This window comes from Macrosteles quadrilineatus, unplaced genomic scaffold, assembly GCF_028750875.1.
Source record: "Macrosteles quadrilineatus isolate MER2022 unplaced genomic scaffold, UCM_ALF_1.0 Scaffold_4__1_contigs__length_99947679, whole genome shotgun sequence".
In the NCBI taxonomy this organism is placed as follows: Eukaryota; Metazoa; Arthropoda; class Insecta; order Hemiptera; family Cicadellidae; genus Macrosteles; species Macrosteles quadrilineatus.
This window is the reverse complement of record NW_026542597.1, coordinates 55,800,389-55,819,832: the sequence shown is the minus strand read 5'-3', so window position 1 is coordinate 55,819,832 and position 19,444 is coordinate 55,800,389. Positions and strand designations below refer to the sequence as shown.

Here is a 19,444-nt window from a genome sequence, read left to right as displayed (position 1 = left end):
AAGTAGTTACGTAGCGTGTGCGCCTTAACTCCACGGCACTCCCAGCGGTGGAAGCCAGAACTTGTGCTAACTGTAGCACTGCTGTTGGTCTATATTTAATTCTATTTGTCCATGACGGTACTAATCAAAATGAAATCTCAGCCAGATTCATCCTTTGGAAACAACATTTAGTCCGTATTCAACAATTGTTTAGTTGCTAGAAAGCGTTTGTATATAGGAAGTAATATACACAATTAATATTTAAATAATGTTTTTGTTTATTATTTACAAAAATATATTTTCCTTTGTTATTAATTGGGACACTAAATAACAAGATAGAATTAGGTTATATACATAGGCCTACTATTAAACTTTACATAGAATAATACAAAAGCACTTTTAGTACTTATTTGCATGAAAAACTAACCTGACGTGATAAAGCAAAAGCCTTTGGTTAAGTTTGGGAAACAGCAAACAGATTAAACTAGACGTTTTCTTTTCTTACTGTAACTTTGCACTAAATTATATACTTTCCTTAACAAATGAAGATGATTAACCTTTATATAAAACACTATGTGAGACTTATATACTCAGTTGATAAGATCTAACCAACAACAAATGGGCTAAGATTCCAGATTGCAAAATGTGAAACATTGGTTAGCAATGAAAAATAGGATCAATAAACTCAACTCACATCACCAATGATGAACTTCAATCAAATTAATGAGATCACAGATGTACAAAACTAAAATTATATTTCACTGTTTCTTTGTAGCAATAAAATTAACCTAGGTGTTGGAATACTAAAGCTTTTAAATTCAGAACACCCACAATCCTAGTGGGACCGAGCAATTTCTGAGAAGAACTGAAGAATTTCTTCAATGGAAAAGTCCAGAGTGATCATAGAGCCTGGATAGCATCTCTGTATTAGATCTTCAATGTACTTGTATTGCTTAATAAACTCTTCTTGCATCTCTCTCCATACCACCTACAACACAAGGATTCGACCATACAGGTAAGAAAGAGTACATTGAAGAAGTGCAGCAGTATTATGAGGTCCTGTGTGGTCTACGTAATGGAATATCTTTTATGCCGCACTTCACAGTTTAGTTTCTAGTCTCTTTGTAAACAAGGCATCGTTTATTGAAATAGGATTATGAAATCAGCTTGAGTTAGTAAATTTACCGAGCACTCTCCAAGCTACTTTAAAAAGTGATGATATGAGTTTCTTCAGTTGGCCCTCAAAGAAGCTACCCAATAAATATTAGACAGGTTGGTATAGGCACAGTGTACTTCACAATATCCAAAGAAAACACTAAACTTTTTATCCAGTTTAAGTTTTACTATAGTTTTTGAGTTTAATTTACTTAATTAAACTTAAATCTACTTTCATCCTTGACCTTGACATTTAAAGGTACTGTACAATGTTTTTATTATACTCATTGATGTTGTTTGCCCCTGAGCTGGTAAGACAAACTTAGAGTGGTTCAATTGCCTTTTAGCATTTTCCATAGGGATAGGCCCTTTGGCTGTTAATACAATTTCATTATCCAATAGTCAATGCTATTACCGTAGGTCTCATGCATGGTTGGGAAAATTAGTCAAGAATTCTAACTTAGAAGTTATTAGATAGTCCCGTAAAAAGTAACTGATAGAATTTAATAGTTAGTTGGCTAAAAACTATCTGATAAAACATAATGTTAGTTTTAGAGAAGTTTGCTGTTAGTTGTTATTGTTGAGTTGTTTTAAAGGATTTCGTATTAAATTAAATGTATTTCGTCACCAGCATGTTAAAGGCCCATGTTAATTTTTTAAAATTTAAAATTCATTTTTGTGCTTATTTTTGATCCTATTGTAATTTATAAAGGGATTCTGCTCATCTACAGAAAAATATCTTTTATTACAGTATGCGTAGGTTTTCTCTGCCATGCACACGACCTGAGAAAGGTTTGAAAGAATCATGCTTGCCTATTAATATATAGATATGGACATAGATAGACATCCAAGCAACCGACTATCATTACAATAAAATAAATGTTGACACAGGACCTACGTGACCATTACAAGTATGATTGATACTATACAACTATTTTTAGCTAGGACGAAAATAAAAGGTTATTTAACCACTATAAAATGTTTTTTATTACTTTACATGATATCTGATCTTTCCGCTTATCCAGTCCTGCTGTAGGGCTGGTTTAGGTCCCTGATGTGGATTAGAAGTTTTCGTGATGGTGATTATGATGTATAAACACTGGATCTTACCTGGAGAAGATTTTCCTCTTCACAAAGGTGTTTTTCTACTTTTTTGTACAGATGGTCTAATCCTTTCTTCACTTCTCTGCCGGGGTATTCGCGAATGACCTTGCGCAACTCTGGTTTACTGAATGCCATTTGATAGCTGATCTCCGACTCTTTCACACCTTGCGCTACTTTAGCTTGAACCCCATCAAAGAATTGCTGAAAAAAACAATATATAAATATTAGATCCTGATCCTAGAAATCTTTTTTGAAGCGCAAAATTTCCTTAACTCAAATAATAATTTATTGTTATTAGAGGAAGAGTATACAACAATAATTTTTGTGTTTGGTACTAATAGAAAACTGCAGCTAAAATTAAATTAAATAGGCTACAGTAATTTGGGATTTAAATTTATGCAGCATTAGGATATGATTTTTTAAGGTGTAAAAATTCTTTAACTAACTAGGAATGCATCCCTTTATTGCAAAAAATTGAAAGATATTTAGACACCTTAGGGCCAGTAGAAGATGTGAAGTCAAATATTTTGTTAGATAAGATAACAGTGTGAAGGTTGCAGCATTCTGTGGTAATCAGGAGATTTCTAGTAATGCTCGATTTAAAAAGAAAAAACGTGGTTTGATAAAGATTGCAATAAAAGTGGAAATAAAGTTTTAAAATGCTTCATTTTTGAAAAATGAATACTTAGTTTTTGTACTGCTTACTCAAATAAAATGAATACTTAGCAAATAAGCAGTACAAACATTTGCCACCAGTAAAAAGATTGGACTATGAAAGAAATAAAGAAATGTGCTGCAAAAAGTAAAGATGGCTAGTAATAAGAGTGATTTTTGGAAAGCAGTAGGCCTTGATCATAAAAAAAAAAAAATCATCTTGTGGGAGCAAATTATTTATTTAGTTATTGTTGAGGATTGGGTCCGGCACTTAAAAATGTTGCTTGATCCCCCATTGGAAGCTACGAAATTTTTATTTACTGAATCTCTAATAGTTGATCAGTTTATAGATAAAGACATTAGTTTCTCAGAAGTTAATCGAGCAATTCAGGCTACTAAGGTAATTTAAGCCCCTGGTTTCAACCTTATCCTGTACACGAGTTTTTTTTTTTTTTTTTTTTTAATTCGGGCTTAAAAGGCTCACAGATCTTTTAGTTCAATTTCATACACAATCTTCATACATGAGAGGTTTCAGAAAGTTTGTTGAAGAAGTCCTCCATCCACTCCATAAAAAAGGGAATATTGGGAGAGGTATCTCATTATCGAGGAATTTTTTTTATGGCTAAGTTGTTTGGGTAGTATTGAACCGGTTGGAATTGTGGGTTACAGAAAAAAACATTTTGTGTGGGTACCAATGGTTAGCTAATGAAGTTATAAGAAAACGGGTATTTTGGTATAGGGAGTGGATGAATTTAGAAGAAAGTTTATCAGTTCACTTTTAGTAGAACAAAATTATATTAAATAATTTCTTGATCAGCATCGTACATGTTATTAAATTACGTGAAAGTACAAATATATGTCAAATAACACTAACTTGTAATAATACATTTCCACTTATAATGTTTACTCACAAGACGATAATACATATAAAAGATGGTAAGTGGTGATCAATTTCGATTGGACACTCCAATCATCATCAGACCCAATAATTCACTTAGTTTGCAGGTTTACTGCGGCGGGGGTATTCTGTTATACAATGTAAGTATTAAAGTTTTCAAAATGTGGTTTAAAAATTTTTTTGACTATAGGCCTAGCCTAACTAAAGGTGTACCAGTAATCCTAATAAGCTAACTCAGATTGATAACACTATAATACACTGATATACTCACATTCAACTTTTCCAGAGGCCGTCCGAAATACCTAGTCACATAAGCTTTCAGAGCATCATTGTATTTCTGTTTTGCGTCTTTTTTCTGTTGATCAAGAACTGCTATTTTCAGTTGTGATAATAAAGAGAACATGTGGTGGAAGTTTTCTGAAAGGTATGACATGAAATCAGAATGAGTTCTATTAATTAATTCTATAACTATTTGCAATGGCTCCAAACCAGAACAGAAACTATACACAAAAAACACAACCTGCCAGTGAATTTAATTGAGTTTTTCAACCCACTATATAAATGTTTTAGTTAGCAAATAAGAATATATTCTTCCTAAACTTACATTTTCATTTTAAATCCCTGCAAATATCAATTATATAGATTCAATCTACTTGGGTCTACTACCTCATGACCTATTGATGACTGAGGCTAGTTTCCTAGAATTTCAAACTAGGAAAGTACTAAGCTTAAGACATTAACAATTGTTTCCTGAACAACCCTGTAGTAAACACCTGAACTCGCTGAGATTTTAACATATTTTATGCTAAATGAAAAGTTACAGTATGGCATGGGTGTGGAGCTTGAGTGATTCAGATCAAATTAAAATTAAATTACACCATGATAAAAACCACAAACATGCAAATTTAAGGTTAAAACAGTTAAAAAATTTAAAATACAAACAAATTTTCAGTATGTACAATCACTCACCCATTTTGATGACTTCAGAAGGAGTTTTGTGATGGTCGTTGGCGATGGCAGGGATGACTTCAAACATTGCTGAAACCAACTTGATATACCACTTGTCTAGGTCGGCTCTGCGCTCTGTGTCTTTGAAGATCATTTCTGCCGTGTTTGCAAATTCCTACACACACAAATTTAACATAAGAAAGCCTTGTATTTGAATGATTTACAGCATAAAGTTGGATTGTCCCAGGTGGAGAAGTGGAACGTGGAGAGATGACTGGTCATATGTAATTTTAATGGTACTGTATTCCTAAAAGCATAGCGAATAGGAGCTGAACGAGCAGACAAATTTTTTGATGGAGTGGCTAGACATATATACAAGGTGTGTGTGGTTTTATTCAATTGTGTCATGTCATATCCAATGAAATTGGACAATTGGTATTGTGTTTCAGTTACAAACCTGCAATTTTAGTTATTATACGTCTTGCGTTCTTGGTACACATTATAGAATTTATTTTTGGTCAATTGAAAATACTGTTTGTCGTCAATTAAATAGTTGGTTATAAGAATTTTATACACTCCCTAATTTTTGCATGTTTTTAATGTGCCACTTGTACATTTTCAACACCTTACTAGGTGAAGCAGCCCATACACAAACATGGGAGTATTTCCCCTGTTACTCTTCCAAGTGTGTAATAAAACACACGTCCCTAATACTACCAGTACAATTGATCAATTGCTGCACTTCGTAAAAGTGCAAGCCTTCGTCTAGAAAATGAGGATTAGACTAAAATAAATTATACAATCAAAAGTAAAAACTAACCTCAAAATTAGCCACAAAGGGAAGTATGCCACATTTGCTCTTGCGGTTGACCTTTGCCTCCTGAATGGATCGCAGTTGTGCCTGCATGTAGCGGTCGTAGTTGCGCTTGACTTGCACCAGCACTGAGCCGAACGTCATGCTGAGGAACGAGCCGGTGTCCTGCGCGGACATGACGTGCTGGCTGAACCTGACCAATGCGTACATGCAGTAGCTGTACAAACAAGATCAAACATGTTGTAATGAACATTCAGTTTTTGGAAGAGGTTTCTATCCTGGAAGTTAGTTTACATTTTTACCCAAATCTCTAAAAATGTCAATAATTTTTTATCGTTCAAATTATATTTAAAAGAAAAACAATTTGAAATAATAGATTTTGCATCTATGCCTATTAGTGATATTCACCAAGATATTGTTTTTGTTTGAACTACACACAATATATTGTCTTGCATGCTATCCCTACTGGCCTAAAATTATGGATACATCTTCATAAAATGTTGCCTTTTTCTTAATTCAACTGTAGACAAAACGTCTTTTTTAATTACTTACTGAGTACTGACACAGCATGATGACTTAAACGTAACCATAAATTTGGAAATTATTTGTAAATAATGCTACAAATAAAGCAACTGCAAATTACTTTAGTTTACAACTTTGCTGTGGTGGGGGTATTTTAATACTAAGGATACAGCTTGTTTATTTGCAAGCCGTTCATTGTAAGAAGAAATTTCACTGTTCACGCTTAGTGAAACTGAACAAATGCTATAGGCCTACAAGTGGTTATAATTATAATGTGCTAAAACTATATACAGGGTGAATAAAAAGTCAAGACACCCCCATCTAATATTTTCTAAGTAAATATACAAAGATATCCTTTTGGTTTTCATGCAAACTTATCAAAAAGTTTTATTTTAAGATTTAGAAAAATAGAGGCAAATATTTTCATTCATAGTCCAAGAATGAAAATCTGATAATTCAATGTATGGTTTACAATTCTTCCAGGTTTGTTTGTTTTTAATGGGTTTGTTTGTTTTTATTTCCAGAGTCGGCCTTTGGTAGTGCAAACATGTCACTTCAATTTTGAGAATGTACCCAACAGGGGAATGTACCTGGCCCTGTGCAAACATTCAAAGCGGGGCTCATGTTCATAGGATGATAAATTTCTGCCATCGCGGCAACATCCGTCATCATCCCTCACGTTCACGGCAGCAATTGTGATGATTTTACAATCGCAGCAACTAGTGAGAGTAGGTCAACGAGCGAGTATATTGTTTTGATCATGATCAGTGATCGTGATCTTTTATTTGACATGACAAGACAAAAATACGGCAAACGGTGTACATTGGGGACTATTCAAAAACAAAATTTGCCAAGACTTTTCTGTTTGTATTTAGTCGAAGCGCGGGGCTCCCCAAGGTATAGTGAAAGGGGGGGGGGGATTGTAGCTGCCCTTTTTGCAAACGCTTAAAGCTGGCTCTGCCGATGACAGAGCCATTTTCAGGTTTGATAAGATAAAAATCACATCACCTTAACGATTTCCCTAGGTTTACTTTTATTTACAAAATGTTAATCTTACTAATATTATAAATGTGAAAGTTTGTGTGTTTGTGTGTTTGAAGTTCAATCACGCATTAACTAAGATAAAAATCACATCACTTTAACGATTTCCCTAGGTTTAGTTTTATTTACAAAATGTTAATCTTACTAATATTATAAATGTGAAAGTTTGTGTGTTTGTTTGTTTGAAGTTCAATCACGCATTAACTACTGGACGGATTGGGCTGAAATTTGGCATGATGATAGCTCACATTCCCGATTAACATATAGGCATATTCTTATCTCAAAAATCCTTTCAGGCTCCGCCCCAGGGGCTCTGTGGTTCCCCATGTTAACCTTATGAGTTTTCATATTTAAAGGGAATTAAAGTATTTTGTTAGCTGATTCAACTAAAAAGTTGGTTCTATGATATGGAAAAGCATTAAAAGGTTATAAGATTTACCAACAGGGTGCAGCACTATATTTTTTTCCATTTATGAAAACAGCAAAGTTAATTTGAACTAAGCAGCAACAAAAAAACTGCGATTCACAATGAGAACTGTCAAAGTAGGATTGTTTACAGTTGTTTATGTTTTTAATTTCATGAACAATTTGTGATATTTTGCGAATTTTTTATAAATAATTTTTCTTTATTGTTTAGGTGAAATGGTAGAACATTATGGCTATGGTAGATGTGTAATACTATAGTATACCGTTAATTTAAAGAAGCAAATTTTATCAAACTGTGTCCGCCCCATTGAAAATGCAACGCTTGAGTATAACTGCAATAAGCATTTTATACTTATATGCCAACCCCGTACGAAGGACGGTTACTCTGCTAGTTGCTATATAAAATAGAGTCAGTCAGTTTGTATGTCCTTTATGCATTGCCAAACCATTTATCCAATCACCGTGAAACTTGAGCAAGTGTTCTGTTGAAAATGGTGTGGATACCATCAGAAGTCTATAATACCATCACCAAATAGTTCTTTATGGACCTTGAAAGGTTTCTACAATATTCCCGATCTTAAAATATCTTAGATCTCTGCCTTCTAGGCTTAAAATTTCCACATTAACCCTTTGATTAACAAGTGTTACTGTGATTGTTGTTATGCAGTAACTAACAAACTACTCTTTTGTTTTTGGCATTCTAACTCTGATGCTAAAGACAGCCAAAGCCAAGTTCTATACAATTTTCCCTATCTTACAATTTTAAGTAAAATATATCTCAAGCACAATGAAGAAAAAACACAATTACCAAGAACACCACAAATTGAATAAAAATCATAAATTGAAAATTGAAGAAAACACCACAAACCTGTCTGCACAAAAAGCCCCTTACATTGCAAAGCAAAACCGACTGTGTCAAAAACATAAAATAATACTTACGACTGATAATGCCTGTTAATGGGCGTATCACTGGTGCAATATTTTTGTTTGTCATGCCTTCAACATTCAATACATGCTTTAATTATAAATGAAAACATGCAAATGTATAATACACGGTGGAAAAAATAATACAATTTAATTTTAAACTCATTAAAGGTTCATACAAAATCAAACAAACATATAATGCTTCTTTAAAATAAGCTATAGTAAAAACATAACTACTAATTATTATGTAATTTACTTTTTATCAAAATCAGTGATACAGTCTAACATGTTAGTAAACTACAGATTGATGTAGGTTAATATTCATGTCTTTTCAAGCAAACAATAAAATACATAGGCTACAACCATTTTGATAAAAACCAGTTAGAATATAACTCAAATTATTAAAAAGTAGCAGGTCATCGGTCTATTTAAGTCTTAGACAGATCGGTTGGCAAAATAAATAAATAAATCTTATTGGAGTGACAGATTAAAAAAATTATAACTTGAAAAATCCTGACCGATTTTATAAGCTAGGCTTAAATTCTTTGACTAAGTCCAAATTAATAATTTGGTGTTCTTTGAGCATTAAATTAAGTCTATCATTGATTTTCTATGGTAAATTTTTGATTAAAATTGTAAATAAACAAGAATACTACATTACATGCACATGCAGAGTGCTTTTAAGAATCACCACCACCTTACTACTTTAAACACATAACCTTTATAGCTCAATAACAGTCATGTTTTAACTATTTGTATATAAATAACAAGTAGGCTTAAAAATCAATAACCATAATGATTGCAGAATAAGTTAAAGTTGTTTGGCCTGGACCTAGAGTTTGCCCCTTCCTAACAAACACAAAGGTAAACAAGTATTTAAAAATTAATTCTGACATTTTGATGGCCACTTAATTTGTTTCAGGTTGACCAAATTTAGATAGTGAGCAATTGAAAATGCTAATTGAAAACAAAATTATTGTATGGCTTATTGAGATGGGATAGTATACAGAAATAGTTAGTGAGTCGGTGGCTCAGTCGGTAGCGCCAAAGACTTCAGGCCCAAGGTAGCGAAGTTATGGTTTGTATCCTGGTACCTGCCACTACCTACTTTTTATCAGTCAGTTTACACTCGTACTGTACTGGCTCACTCCTTGCTTTGCTGGATACGTTCCAAGCACAGGCACGAGGCCTATGTGGACAAGCAAATGCAAGGTTAAGAGAAACTTTATATTTTAACTTGATTTGTTGGCCTAATCAAGAGATAGGTTTGGAACCACTGGGTCCAATATCAGATGGTGTTATTTACTCCAATTTAGACAAAGTACTTACAATCTAATCGAGTATGCAAAAAACAAAAACAAAATATCTGAACTGTACTTTCAAATTAAATTACAATATATTAGGGTTACATATAAACAAAATAAATGTAAAACAAAATAGGAATAAGGATGCTAACTGATTGACTCACACTATACTTGAATTCCCCCAAAAAAGGATGTTTGCCATACTTAATGGTTTACGCTTAAATGATTTCCAATGCATAAACTATTCCTAAAATGGCGAAAACAATAATACAAATTGTTTCAAAACTAAATCATAATCATTCAATCTACGTGGTTTCACCTTGAGTTAGTGAAGTTTTACACACAACAGTGCTTTACGACTCACATGTTATCCAGTTTCTCGTGGTAGTTTATGAAGTTTACGAGTTCCGGCTCGATGCAACCAAAGATGTCTCCCATCATGCGGCGGACCTCATCATTCACTTGCTTCTCTATCCTTTTCTGAGGTAAAGATACAGAAGTGGAGTCAGGTCTGGTGTCAACCGACAATCCATCCAGAGTTGTCTGTGTGTTCTGACAAAACAAAGTAAATGTAAATTTGTCAATGTTTAGATGTATATTTTATTTTCACTTTGTGTCTGTCATTGCAAATAGTATTTTCAGTATGGTAGGAGTTCAAACCCTGATACAATTTTGAAACTAGAGGATTGATCAATAACTTTGTAATAATATAATCTTATAATATAACAGTATAATGAAAAGAGAAATTTTAATTTTCATTCTAGGTTTGTTGTTGAATTTATAACTATTTTCTCATCTTCATCTATTTTTTTATAATTGGGTAATCAATAACGATGCTGTCTAGCAAAATGCTTTATAACAGTGATTGAAGTCCAGAGTTTGGGTTGTTATTACAAAATGTGACATTCAGGCCCAGTTTTATGGAATTATGTTACTAACAGTAAAATTTTCAGATTTTAAGATGCTCAGTATTCAAGCTACAGCAATGGTTTGTCTCAAAGGGGGACGCAACGGCACTCAAAGGTAAAGATAAAATATTCATTAAATGATAAAAAATAATATGTAACAGTTCAAAATATTAACAATTCATAATAAACAATTAAAAAACAATTTATCAGTGAAAAAACTAAGGAGTATAGTTAAAATGAACAAAAATAATTAAAAAAACAAGTTTAGAAAATAATGTAAAAAATATAAAAATACTAAAAGAAAAGATGTGGTTAGGTTACTATAGAATAATTAATTATTAAAACTCATTTTAAGTAAACTCAACCAAAAACTATTTATTTACAAAAACTAAACAAATAATGTAAACAACCCAAATAGCAGATGATTCATACTTCATAATAGTCTAGTTGCCAAAAGGCATTTTTCACCCAAACCTGGAAGTAAGGTCCACCCGATGTTTTTTAGTGTTTTCTGTTTCTTTAAGACCTACATAATTAAAATCTGCAGGGTGCCACTTTGTCACCCTTGAGCAAATTTAAATATTCAAAATGGCGGCCAAGATGGCTTAAAACTGTATATTTGCTGTATCTTTCCCTATAGAAGAGACAGGATAATAATTTTTGTGTCTAATTTTATGTTTTAAGGGTCAGAGAATACCAATAATTGATTATCTTAGTAATAAAATACCCCCGCCACAGCAAACCTGCCAACTAAACGAATTTCCAGTTGCCTGAATTGATTTTCATTTAAATGTATTTAATTAACATTAATTTTTATGAGTACATAGGCTTGCTGCTACAGGGAGGGTAAAAAAGTGTGTTTTTAGTGAAATATTAATAACTTAGTATAAAGTAAATAAATTTACCAAGTTTGATCAAAATATATCCATAAACAAGCAGACTACAACATGTTACAATATTCCCCATAAGAATAACATGTGAATTTTAAAATAAAAATTATTTGAATTTTCTCCGTAACTAATAATGGTACAAAAACACTTTGATATACTAAATTATTTGTTTTTTCAAGCTCTTTAAGAAGGTCTGAAGAGAAATTGGAAAATTTTGTGTTTAGAGGGTCAAAAATTAGAAAAACCAATATTTACCCCATAAAACCCCGCGTAAAACCCCGTTCCCATGGTCCGATCATGCTGGTTCGCGAACTCATTCAAGTTTATACCGCCTTACACCTTCAAACCAAATTTCATCAAAATTGTATAAAAATTACTCAAGTTATCGTGTTCACGGACACATATATGTAATTGTCTATTATGAAAAATTGAATTTTGGTATGTTTCAAAACCCCTACTTTTTCAGTATTCTCATGCTCGGATTTTGTCAGATTTTTTTTATACATTGCCCTATATGTATGAATGTATGATTCCAAAATATGTCTTAAATGTTCTCAAAGCAATTTTTCCCACCTCAAAGTGTATTTCAAGCGGTCTAGGATATATTAGTGTGTAGCACGGCTAGCGTTCCAAGTTGAAGACTAATAACAATATATCCCATAATATATCTTCAAAGCAATATACAAACTGATATGAGGTTGATAACTGTTCAAAATATTATGCAGATTATTTTAAGAGCCACAAAATATGAATTTTCTTATCACCTGAGTTTGTATTTGTAAACATTTAAAGGTTTTACAAAAAAATTCTTCAAAATTTGGTATTGTTTCTATTTAAAGCTGTCTCTTTTATATAAATAAATATTGAAATCGTATAAAGTTATTATTATCTTAAAGTAAACTTGATGAGGAAGCTATTAAGACAAACCGCAGATTGTTAAGACGATTAGTTGTCAAATTATTGATATTTTACTAAAAGCTTACATAAATCCAATATGGCGGAAGTTTTTTCAAAAATGGCGGCTTTCCGCCACTTGGATTTTTCTTGATTTTTAGTATAATATTCTTGACACCTTTGTTGACAAAATCCCATATATTTTGGAATATATGGGGACGAATATGGGGAAGAAATATATTTTATTTCTTTTACCTTAAGTTTGATGTTGGACCGTATTTTGACTAGCCTAAAGAACAGTGTTTTTTCTTAATTCAAGAAAACTATAATTTAAAAAGCAGTTGATAAAGTCATTCACAGTTCCCGAAGAAGGATAATGCACTGTCCACAGTACAGCACAAGCATCAATTAGGAGAACTGCTTGTAAGTTAACTAATTTGATGACTGTGTTCTGTTTGAATGTTGCACTTATCCTCAGAATCCATAGATTTATATTGTTTTAAGTCAAGTAAATACTTGAAAACATTGTTGATAAGGTAACTTGGCAACAAATAAATGTGGAAATTATTAAAAACTTATATTGATTTATTATTTTGGGTAATTTTCCAATTAAAACATCAAACTAGGCACAAAATGATTATCCTGTCTCTTCTCTAGGGAAAGATACAGCAGATATACAGGGTTAGTAAAAAGTGAGGAGACCCGCTGTTATTTTTTTAATGGCCCATACTAGAAAAACTTAACTCGGCACACCTTTATGACATGTTATGAAGTACTTTTTGGGCATAACCGTCACTTGGTGTAAATCCCCAAAATGGGGATTTTGGGGGAAACTCAAAAATTTCAAACACAAAGACCCATCATGTGACCCCTCATTTTGAAGGACCTGGTAAAAGAAAACTAACAACGCAAACTAGAGGTTTCTATCCCAATCCAGTAAAAAATGGAAGCTGATTGAAATCTTTAGAAATCGGAAATAACTTGCAATTTTATATTCAATTGGCTGCCATATTTTACTGTGCTAAGATATAGACCTATAGTTTGCGTTGTTAGTTTTCTTTTATTATGACCTTCAAAATGAGGGGTCAATCGATGGGGCTTACCATTTAAAATTTTTGAGTTTCCCCCAAAATCCCCCATTTTGGGATTGGGAACGTATGAGAATTTTAATTGGCTGCCATTTTTTACTGAACTGATATAGAGACCTCTAATTTGCGTTGTTGGTTTTCTTTTACCAGGACCTTTAAAATGAGGGGTCACTCAATGGGTCTTTGTATTTGAAATTTTTGAGTTTCCCCCAAAATCCCCATTTTAGGGATGAACACCAAGTGGCGGTTATGCCCAAAAAGTACTTCATAACATGCCATAATGGTGCGCCGAGTTAAGTTTTTCTAGTATGTATGGGCCATTAAAAAAATAACAGCGGGTCTCCTCACTTTTTACTAACCCTATATAGTTTTTAAGTCATCTTGGCCGCCATCTTGAATATCTCAATTTGCTCAAGGGTGACAAAGTGGCACCTTGCCTATTTTAATTATGTAGGTCTTGAAGAAACAGAAACCACTAAAAAACATCGGGTGGACCTTACTTCCAGGTTTTTTGACCTGCAACCAGACTATAACTCAGCTGGTAACAATAATCCTACATTTCTCCCCACCCAATTTAGGCTGAGTTTCCGAAACTATGTACATCATCATTTTCAGTTTCCATTTGCATTTTCCATTGAGGTGGATCAGTTGAAATGAAATTAAATGAAATGTGTTTATTGTCTTGTGAATTTATACAAATTATTGACAATGTCCGAAAAACTGCTAAAACTAGCATAGTCAGTTAATGAATACAATATACAATATTTACAAGAATACTACACACAAGGAGACATGTTACAATACATTACTTTAATATTACAACCAAATAATCTTATTGTTCAGAAAAATGCAAGGCATTTAGAATAATGAAAGTTATTAAACCCCATTGCCAGCTAAATCCAACAGTAATTTGATAAATTTGCTATCTATACTTAAAAATTAATAAAAGGCATTTCAAAAAAATCTTTTAGAGAATAAAAAGGGTTGTTCAAAAGCCATTTGTAGAATTTAAATTTAAAAGTTTTATTAGGATATTTTGTTATTAAATGTATTAGCTTGTTGTATATTTTTAGTGAGATTACAATATGACTTTTAAGAGTTTTAGACAGTCTATAAAAATCTATGGTAGCAACGTTTTTATTCCTTGTATTATGAACATGAGAATTTTGTTTGATAAGGTTGGGATTTTGTAGAATATATGATACAGAGTCAAATATATAAATGTTAATTACTGTTGGAATTTGTAGCTGAATGAACAGGGGTTTACAGTGTTCCTGTTGGGGTTCACAAGATATGATTCTAACTAACTTCTTTTGTAAGACTAAAATTTCCTCTATCCTACTGCAATTTCCGTAAAAGATAATATTGTATCTGAAAATGGATTGGAAATAAGCAAAGTAGGCTGTTTTAATATAATTTTGATCTATACAATGTATTAGTTTAGTTATGAGACAAATTACCCTTGAAAGCTTAGAGCTTATGTAATCTATATGATCTCCCCAAGAAAGGGTCTTATCCAGATAAATACCAAGAAATTTAACATTGTCTACATAACCATCCAACATATTTGATTCACAGGGTCTAAGGCTAAAAACAATTTTTTGAGTTTTATCTTTGTTTAAGAGGAAGCCATTTGATTCAAACCAAATAGAAGCTTCATTGATTGAGTTTTGAGCTAACTCTTGAAGTTGTTTAAGATCGGGATTAATATTTAAAAATGTTGTATCATCTGCATACAAATAAGTTTTACTGGTTATACATTCTGGGAGGTCGTTAATACAAATTAAAAATAATAGAGGACCTAGAACAGATCCCTGAGGCACGCCATATTTCATTTTTAATTCTTGGGACCATTCTCCATCAATATTGACTTTTTGTATTCTATTATTTAAGTATGATTTGAAAAAAGAAAGTGGAGATCCGTTGATACCATAAAAACTTAATTTCATTATTAGGTCATCATGGTCGACACAATCGAAAGCCCTACTCAGGTCGCAGAAAGTGGCCTGAGCAAGTGACTTCCTCTCAAAGACCATTAGTACCTCATTAATCAATTTATCTATTGCGTCTGATGTACACTTGCCCTTTCTAAATCCAAATTGTGATACAGTAGACTCTCAGTAATCCGGCAGATATAGGACCGCCATACTCAACGAACTATACTACTGGAACGCGCGCTGTCCATAAGCCCTGTACTATGTTTTCCGGGCACACACAGCCGTGTGCTGCGGGAGTATCCATAGACTTGCAGGCGCTCGGAGTGGGCAAGAACTCAACCGCACTAATCGACTACACAGGTAACCCGCTTTTACATGTCACAACATGAACTTTTCATGTCACAAAACGAATTCATCATTGGACATACTTTACTTCAGGCTGTCTCAACGTCTGCTACGAGAAGGTCAATTGTTATTTTTAATCGTTTTAAAGTCAATTATTATTTTAATCGTTTTAATAGGTGTTTAAGAGTTACAAATTTGTTTTATATTCGAGATGCTTTTTAACAATGGTAAAGAGTTGTGCTGCGTACAACTGTACTTCGAGATGGAGTAAAGGCTGCAACACTTCTTTTCACAAGTAAGGACTGAACATTTTTAACCATAGTAATACATTTAGCAATTATAAATTGTAACATGATATGTTGTATTTTATACTTGGTTCATAAACTTGCAAGATTATTAGGACCTAACAGAAATAGTTCAGTAAGTACGACTGTTGATGGTATATAAATCAATAATTATGTGTAAGACTGATTATCCGCTAGTCAAAAATATATTGTTATATTTTTAAAACTATAATTTGATATTTCTGTAAAAATTTTAAAAATCCAATTACTCAAGAGAGTTGTTCCAAGTTAGCCTATCTATTCTTAAAGTAGATTTTAGCCTTATAGTGTATTATGCACCAAATTCCAATCCAGTACGAAACTAAAACATTTGTTTTATGTACTTCAGAATTATTGTTATGTTTTGATTTTTTCAGTAAATTATAAAGACTTTTTATGTTTTAGCTTTCCGTTGGATGATGACAAACTTTTAAAAAAAATTGATTATTGCATTGAAAAGAAAGAACTTCAAACCAACAAAACATACTGTTCTGTGTGGTAAACATTTCAAAGAAGACGATTTTCATTTAGTTTTACCAAACACAACTAAGAAAAGACTAAATACCCCCGCCGCAGCAAACCTGCAGACTAAGCGAATTTCCATTTGATTTACACTGAAATGTCTACTTAAAAATATAACATTTATTCCCGATTGAAATAGAATTAGTTTAACAAGTACTTAGGTTTGCTGCATCAGGGAGGTAAAACTGTTTTTTTATGTTAATAGTTTAAGTTAGTAAGAAATAAAAACATTTTTCAAATTTGACCAAAATATGTTCATAAACAAGCAAACTACAATAGTTTACTTATTCTCCATAAGAATAACATGGGAATTTTAAATTTCATCAAAATCGGATCACTTTTGCTCGAGTTATCGTGCTAACGGACACATATATATATATATATATATATATATATCTTATTATATATATATATATCTTATCTCCTCAAGAATATATATATATATATATATATATGAATTTGAACGGATGGTGTTTTTGGCCTCTAGGGACCTCGAAACGAAAAAAAAAATCGCTCCCGCGTCCAGGTCTTACCATGAGTACTACGGTAATAGCTTATTCCCTATATGGGAAATTCGCTAAATATTCCCTATATGGGAAATTCGCTAAAAATGAAGCAATTCCGACATTGTTTGACTTTCCATCACATATCCAACCACCGCCAGAAAAACAGAGGAGGGTTGTCATCAAAAAGAAGTTACCCGTACCTATTCAACCACCTAGTGCAGATCTTCGATTTGAAGCCAACACGTCTATGTCATCGGTAAGTTTAACATAAGTTATAAGTAAGTTTATCAGTGGGGTTCTTATACAAATGTTTTTTTTTATAAGTTTGGGTTAATAATGTTAATAAATTCACGAATGCTAATGATTCTAGGATAAGCGGAAAACTGCATCACCATCCACATCTCTATCTCCCAGAAAAGGTAGTGTATTCAAAGGACATTTAAGTAACAAAGAATTTACAGGAAGCCATGAATTATTATTATGAATTATTTTATTGTTAATAAAATCTGTAACTCAATTGTTTTTGAAAATAATATCTCATCACATTGCAAAACAAAAAACCTTGCATGTGACGAAGAAATCGAACTTGGGCATGGGACAAAAACTTAATAAAATGATTTTGTTTTTTTTTAATTGTCTATTATGAAAAATTGAATTTTGGTATGTTTCAAAACCCCTACTTTTTCAGTATTCTCATGCTCGGATTTTGTCAGATTTTTTTTATACATTGCCCTATATGTATGAATGTATGATTCCAAAATATGTCTTAAATGTTCTCAAAGCAATTTTTCCCACCTCAAAGTGTATTTCAAGCGGTCTAGGATATATTAGTGTGTAGCACGGCTAGCGTTCCAAGTTGAAGACTAATAACAATATATCCCATAATATATCTTCAAAGCAATATACAAACTGATATGAGGTTGATAACTGTTCAAAATATTATGCAGATTATTTTAAGAGCCACAAAATATGAATTTTCTTATCACCTGAGTTTGTATTTGTAAACATTTAAAGGTTTTACAAAAAAATTCTTCAAAATTTGGTATTGTTTCTATTTAAAGCTGTCTCTTTTATATAAATAAATATTGAAATCGTATAAAGTTATTATTATCTTAAAGTAAACTTGATGAGGAAGCTATTAAGACAAACCGCAGATTGTTAAGACGATTAGTTGTCAAATTATTGATATTTTACTAAAAGCTTACATAAATCCAATATGGCGGAAGTTTTTTCAAAAATGGCGGCTTTCCGCCACTTGGATTTTTCTTGATTTTTAGTATAATATTCTTGACACCTTTGTTGACAAAATCCCATATATTTTGGAATATATGGGGACGAATATGGGGAAGAAATATATTTTATTTCTTTTACCTTAAGTTTGATGTTGGACCGTATTTTGACTAGCCTAAAGAACAGTGTTTTTTCTTAATTCAAGAAAACTATAATTTAAAAAGCAGTTGATAAAGTCATTCACAGTTCCCGAAGAAGGATAATGCACTGTCCACAGTACAGCACAAGCATCAATTAGGAGAACTGCTTGTAAGTTAACTAATTTGATGACTGTGTTCTGTTTGAATGTTGCACTTATCCTCAGAATCCATAGATTTATATTGTTTTAAGTCAAGTAAATACTTGAAAACATTGTTGATAAGGTAACTTGGCAACAAATAAATGTGGAAATTATTAAAAACTTATATTGATTTATTATTTTGGGTAATTTTCCAATTAAAACATCAAACTAGGCACAAAATGATTATCCTGTCTCTTCTCTAGGGAAAGATACAGCAGATATACAGGGTTAGTAAAAAGTGAGGAGACCCGCTGTTATTTTTTTAATGGCCCATACTAGAAAAACTTAACTCGGCACACCTTTATGACATGTTATGAAGTACTTTTTGGGCATAACCGTCACTTGGTGTAAATCCCCAAAATGGGGATTTTGGGGGAAACTCAAAAATTTCAAACACAAAGACCCATCATGTGACCCCTCATTTTGAAGGACCTGGTAAAAGAAAACTAACAACGCAAACTAGAGGTTTCTATCCCAATCCAGTAAAAAATGGAAGCTGATTGAAATCTTTAGAAATCGGAAATAACTTGCAATTTTATATTCAATTGGCTGCCATATTTTACTGTGCTAAGATATAGACCTATAGTTTGCGTTGTTAGTTTTCTTTTATTATGACCTTCAAAATGAGGGGTCAATCGATGGGGCTTACCATTTAAAATTTTTGAGTTTCCCCCAAAATCCCCCATTTTGGG

The 19,444-nt window shown here is 32.4% G+C and overlaps 1 protein-coding gene across 1 annotated transcript in view; it reads right to left on the bottom strand.

Moving 5' to 3' along the window:
* Nucleotides 1–233: 233 nt before the first annotated feature.
* Nucleotides 234–19,444, bottom strand: part of LOC128991868 (exocyst complex component 1) — a 51,443-nt gene continuing 32,232 nt past the window's right edge. The window contains exons 13-18 of the mRNA XM_054415110.1: nt 10,134–10,321; nt 5,559–5,769; nt 4,760–4,913; nt 4,062–4,207; nt 2,245–2,439; nt 234–967 (exon numbers count right to left, since the gene is read on the bottom strand). Coding sequence (XP_054271085.1) covers nt 815–967; nt 2,245–2,439; nt 4,062–4,207; nt 4,760–4,913; nt 5,559–5,769; nt 10,134–10,321 — 1,047 coding nt within the window. The 3' untranslated portion in view covers nt 234–814. The remainder of the gene's footprint in view (nt 968–2,244; nt 2,440–4,061; nt 4,208–4,759; nt 4,914–5,558; nt 5,770–10,133; nt 10,322–19,444) is intronic.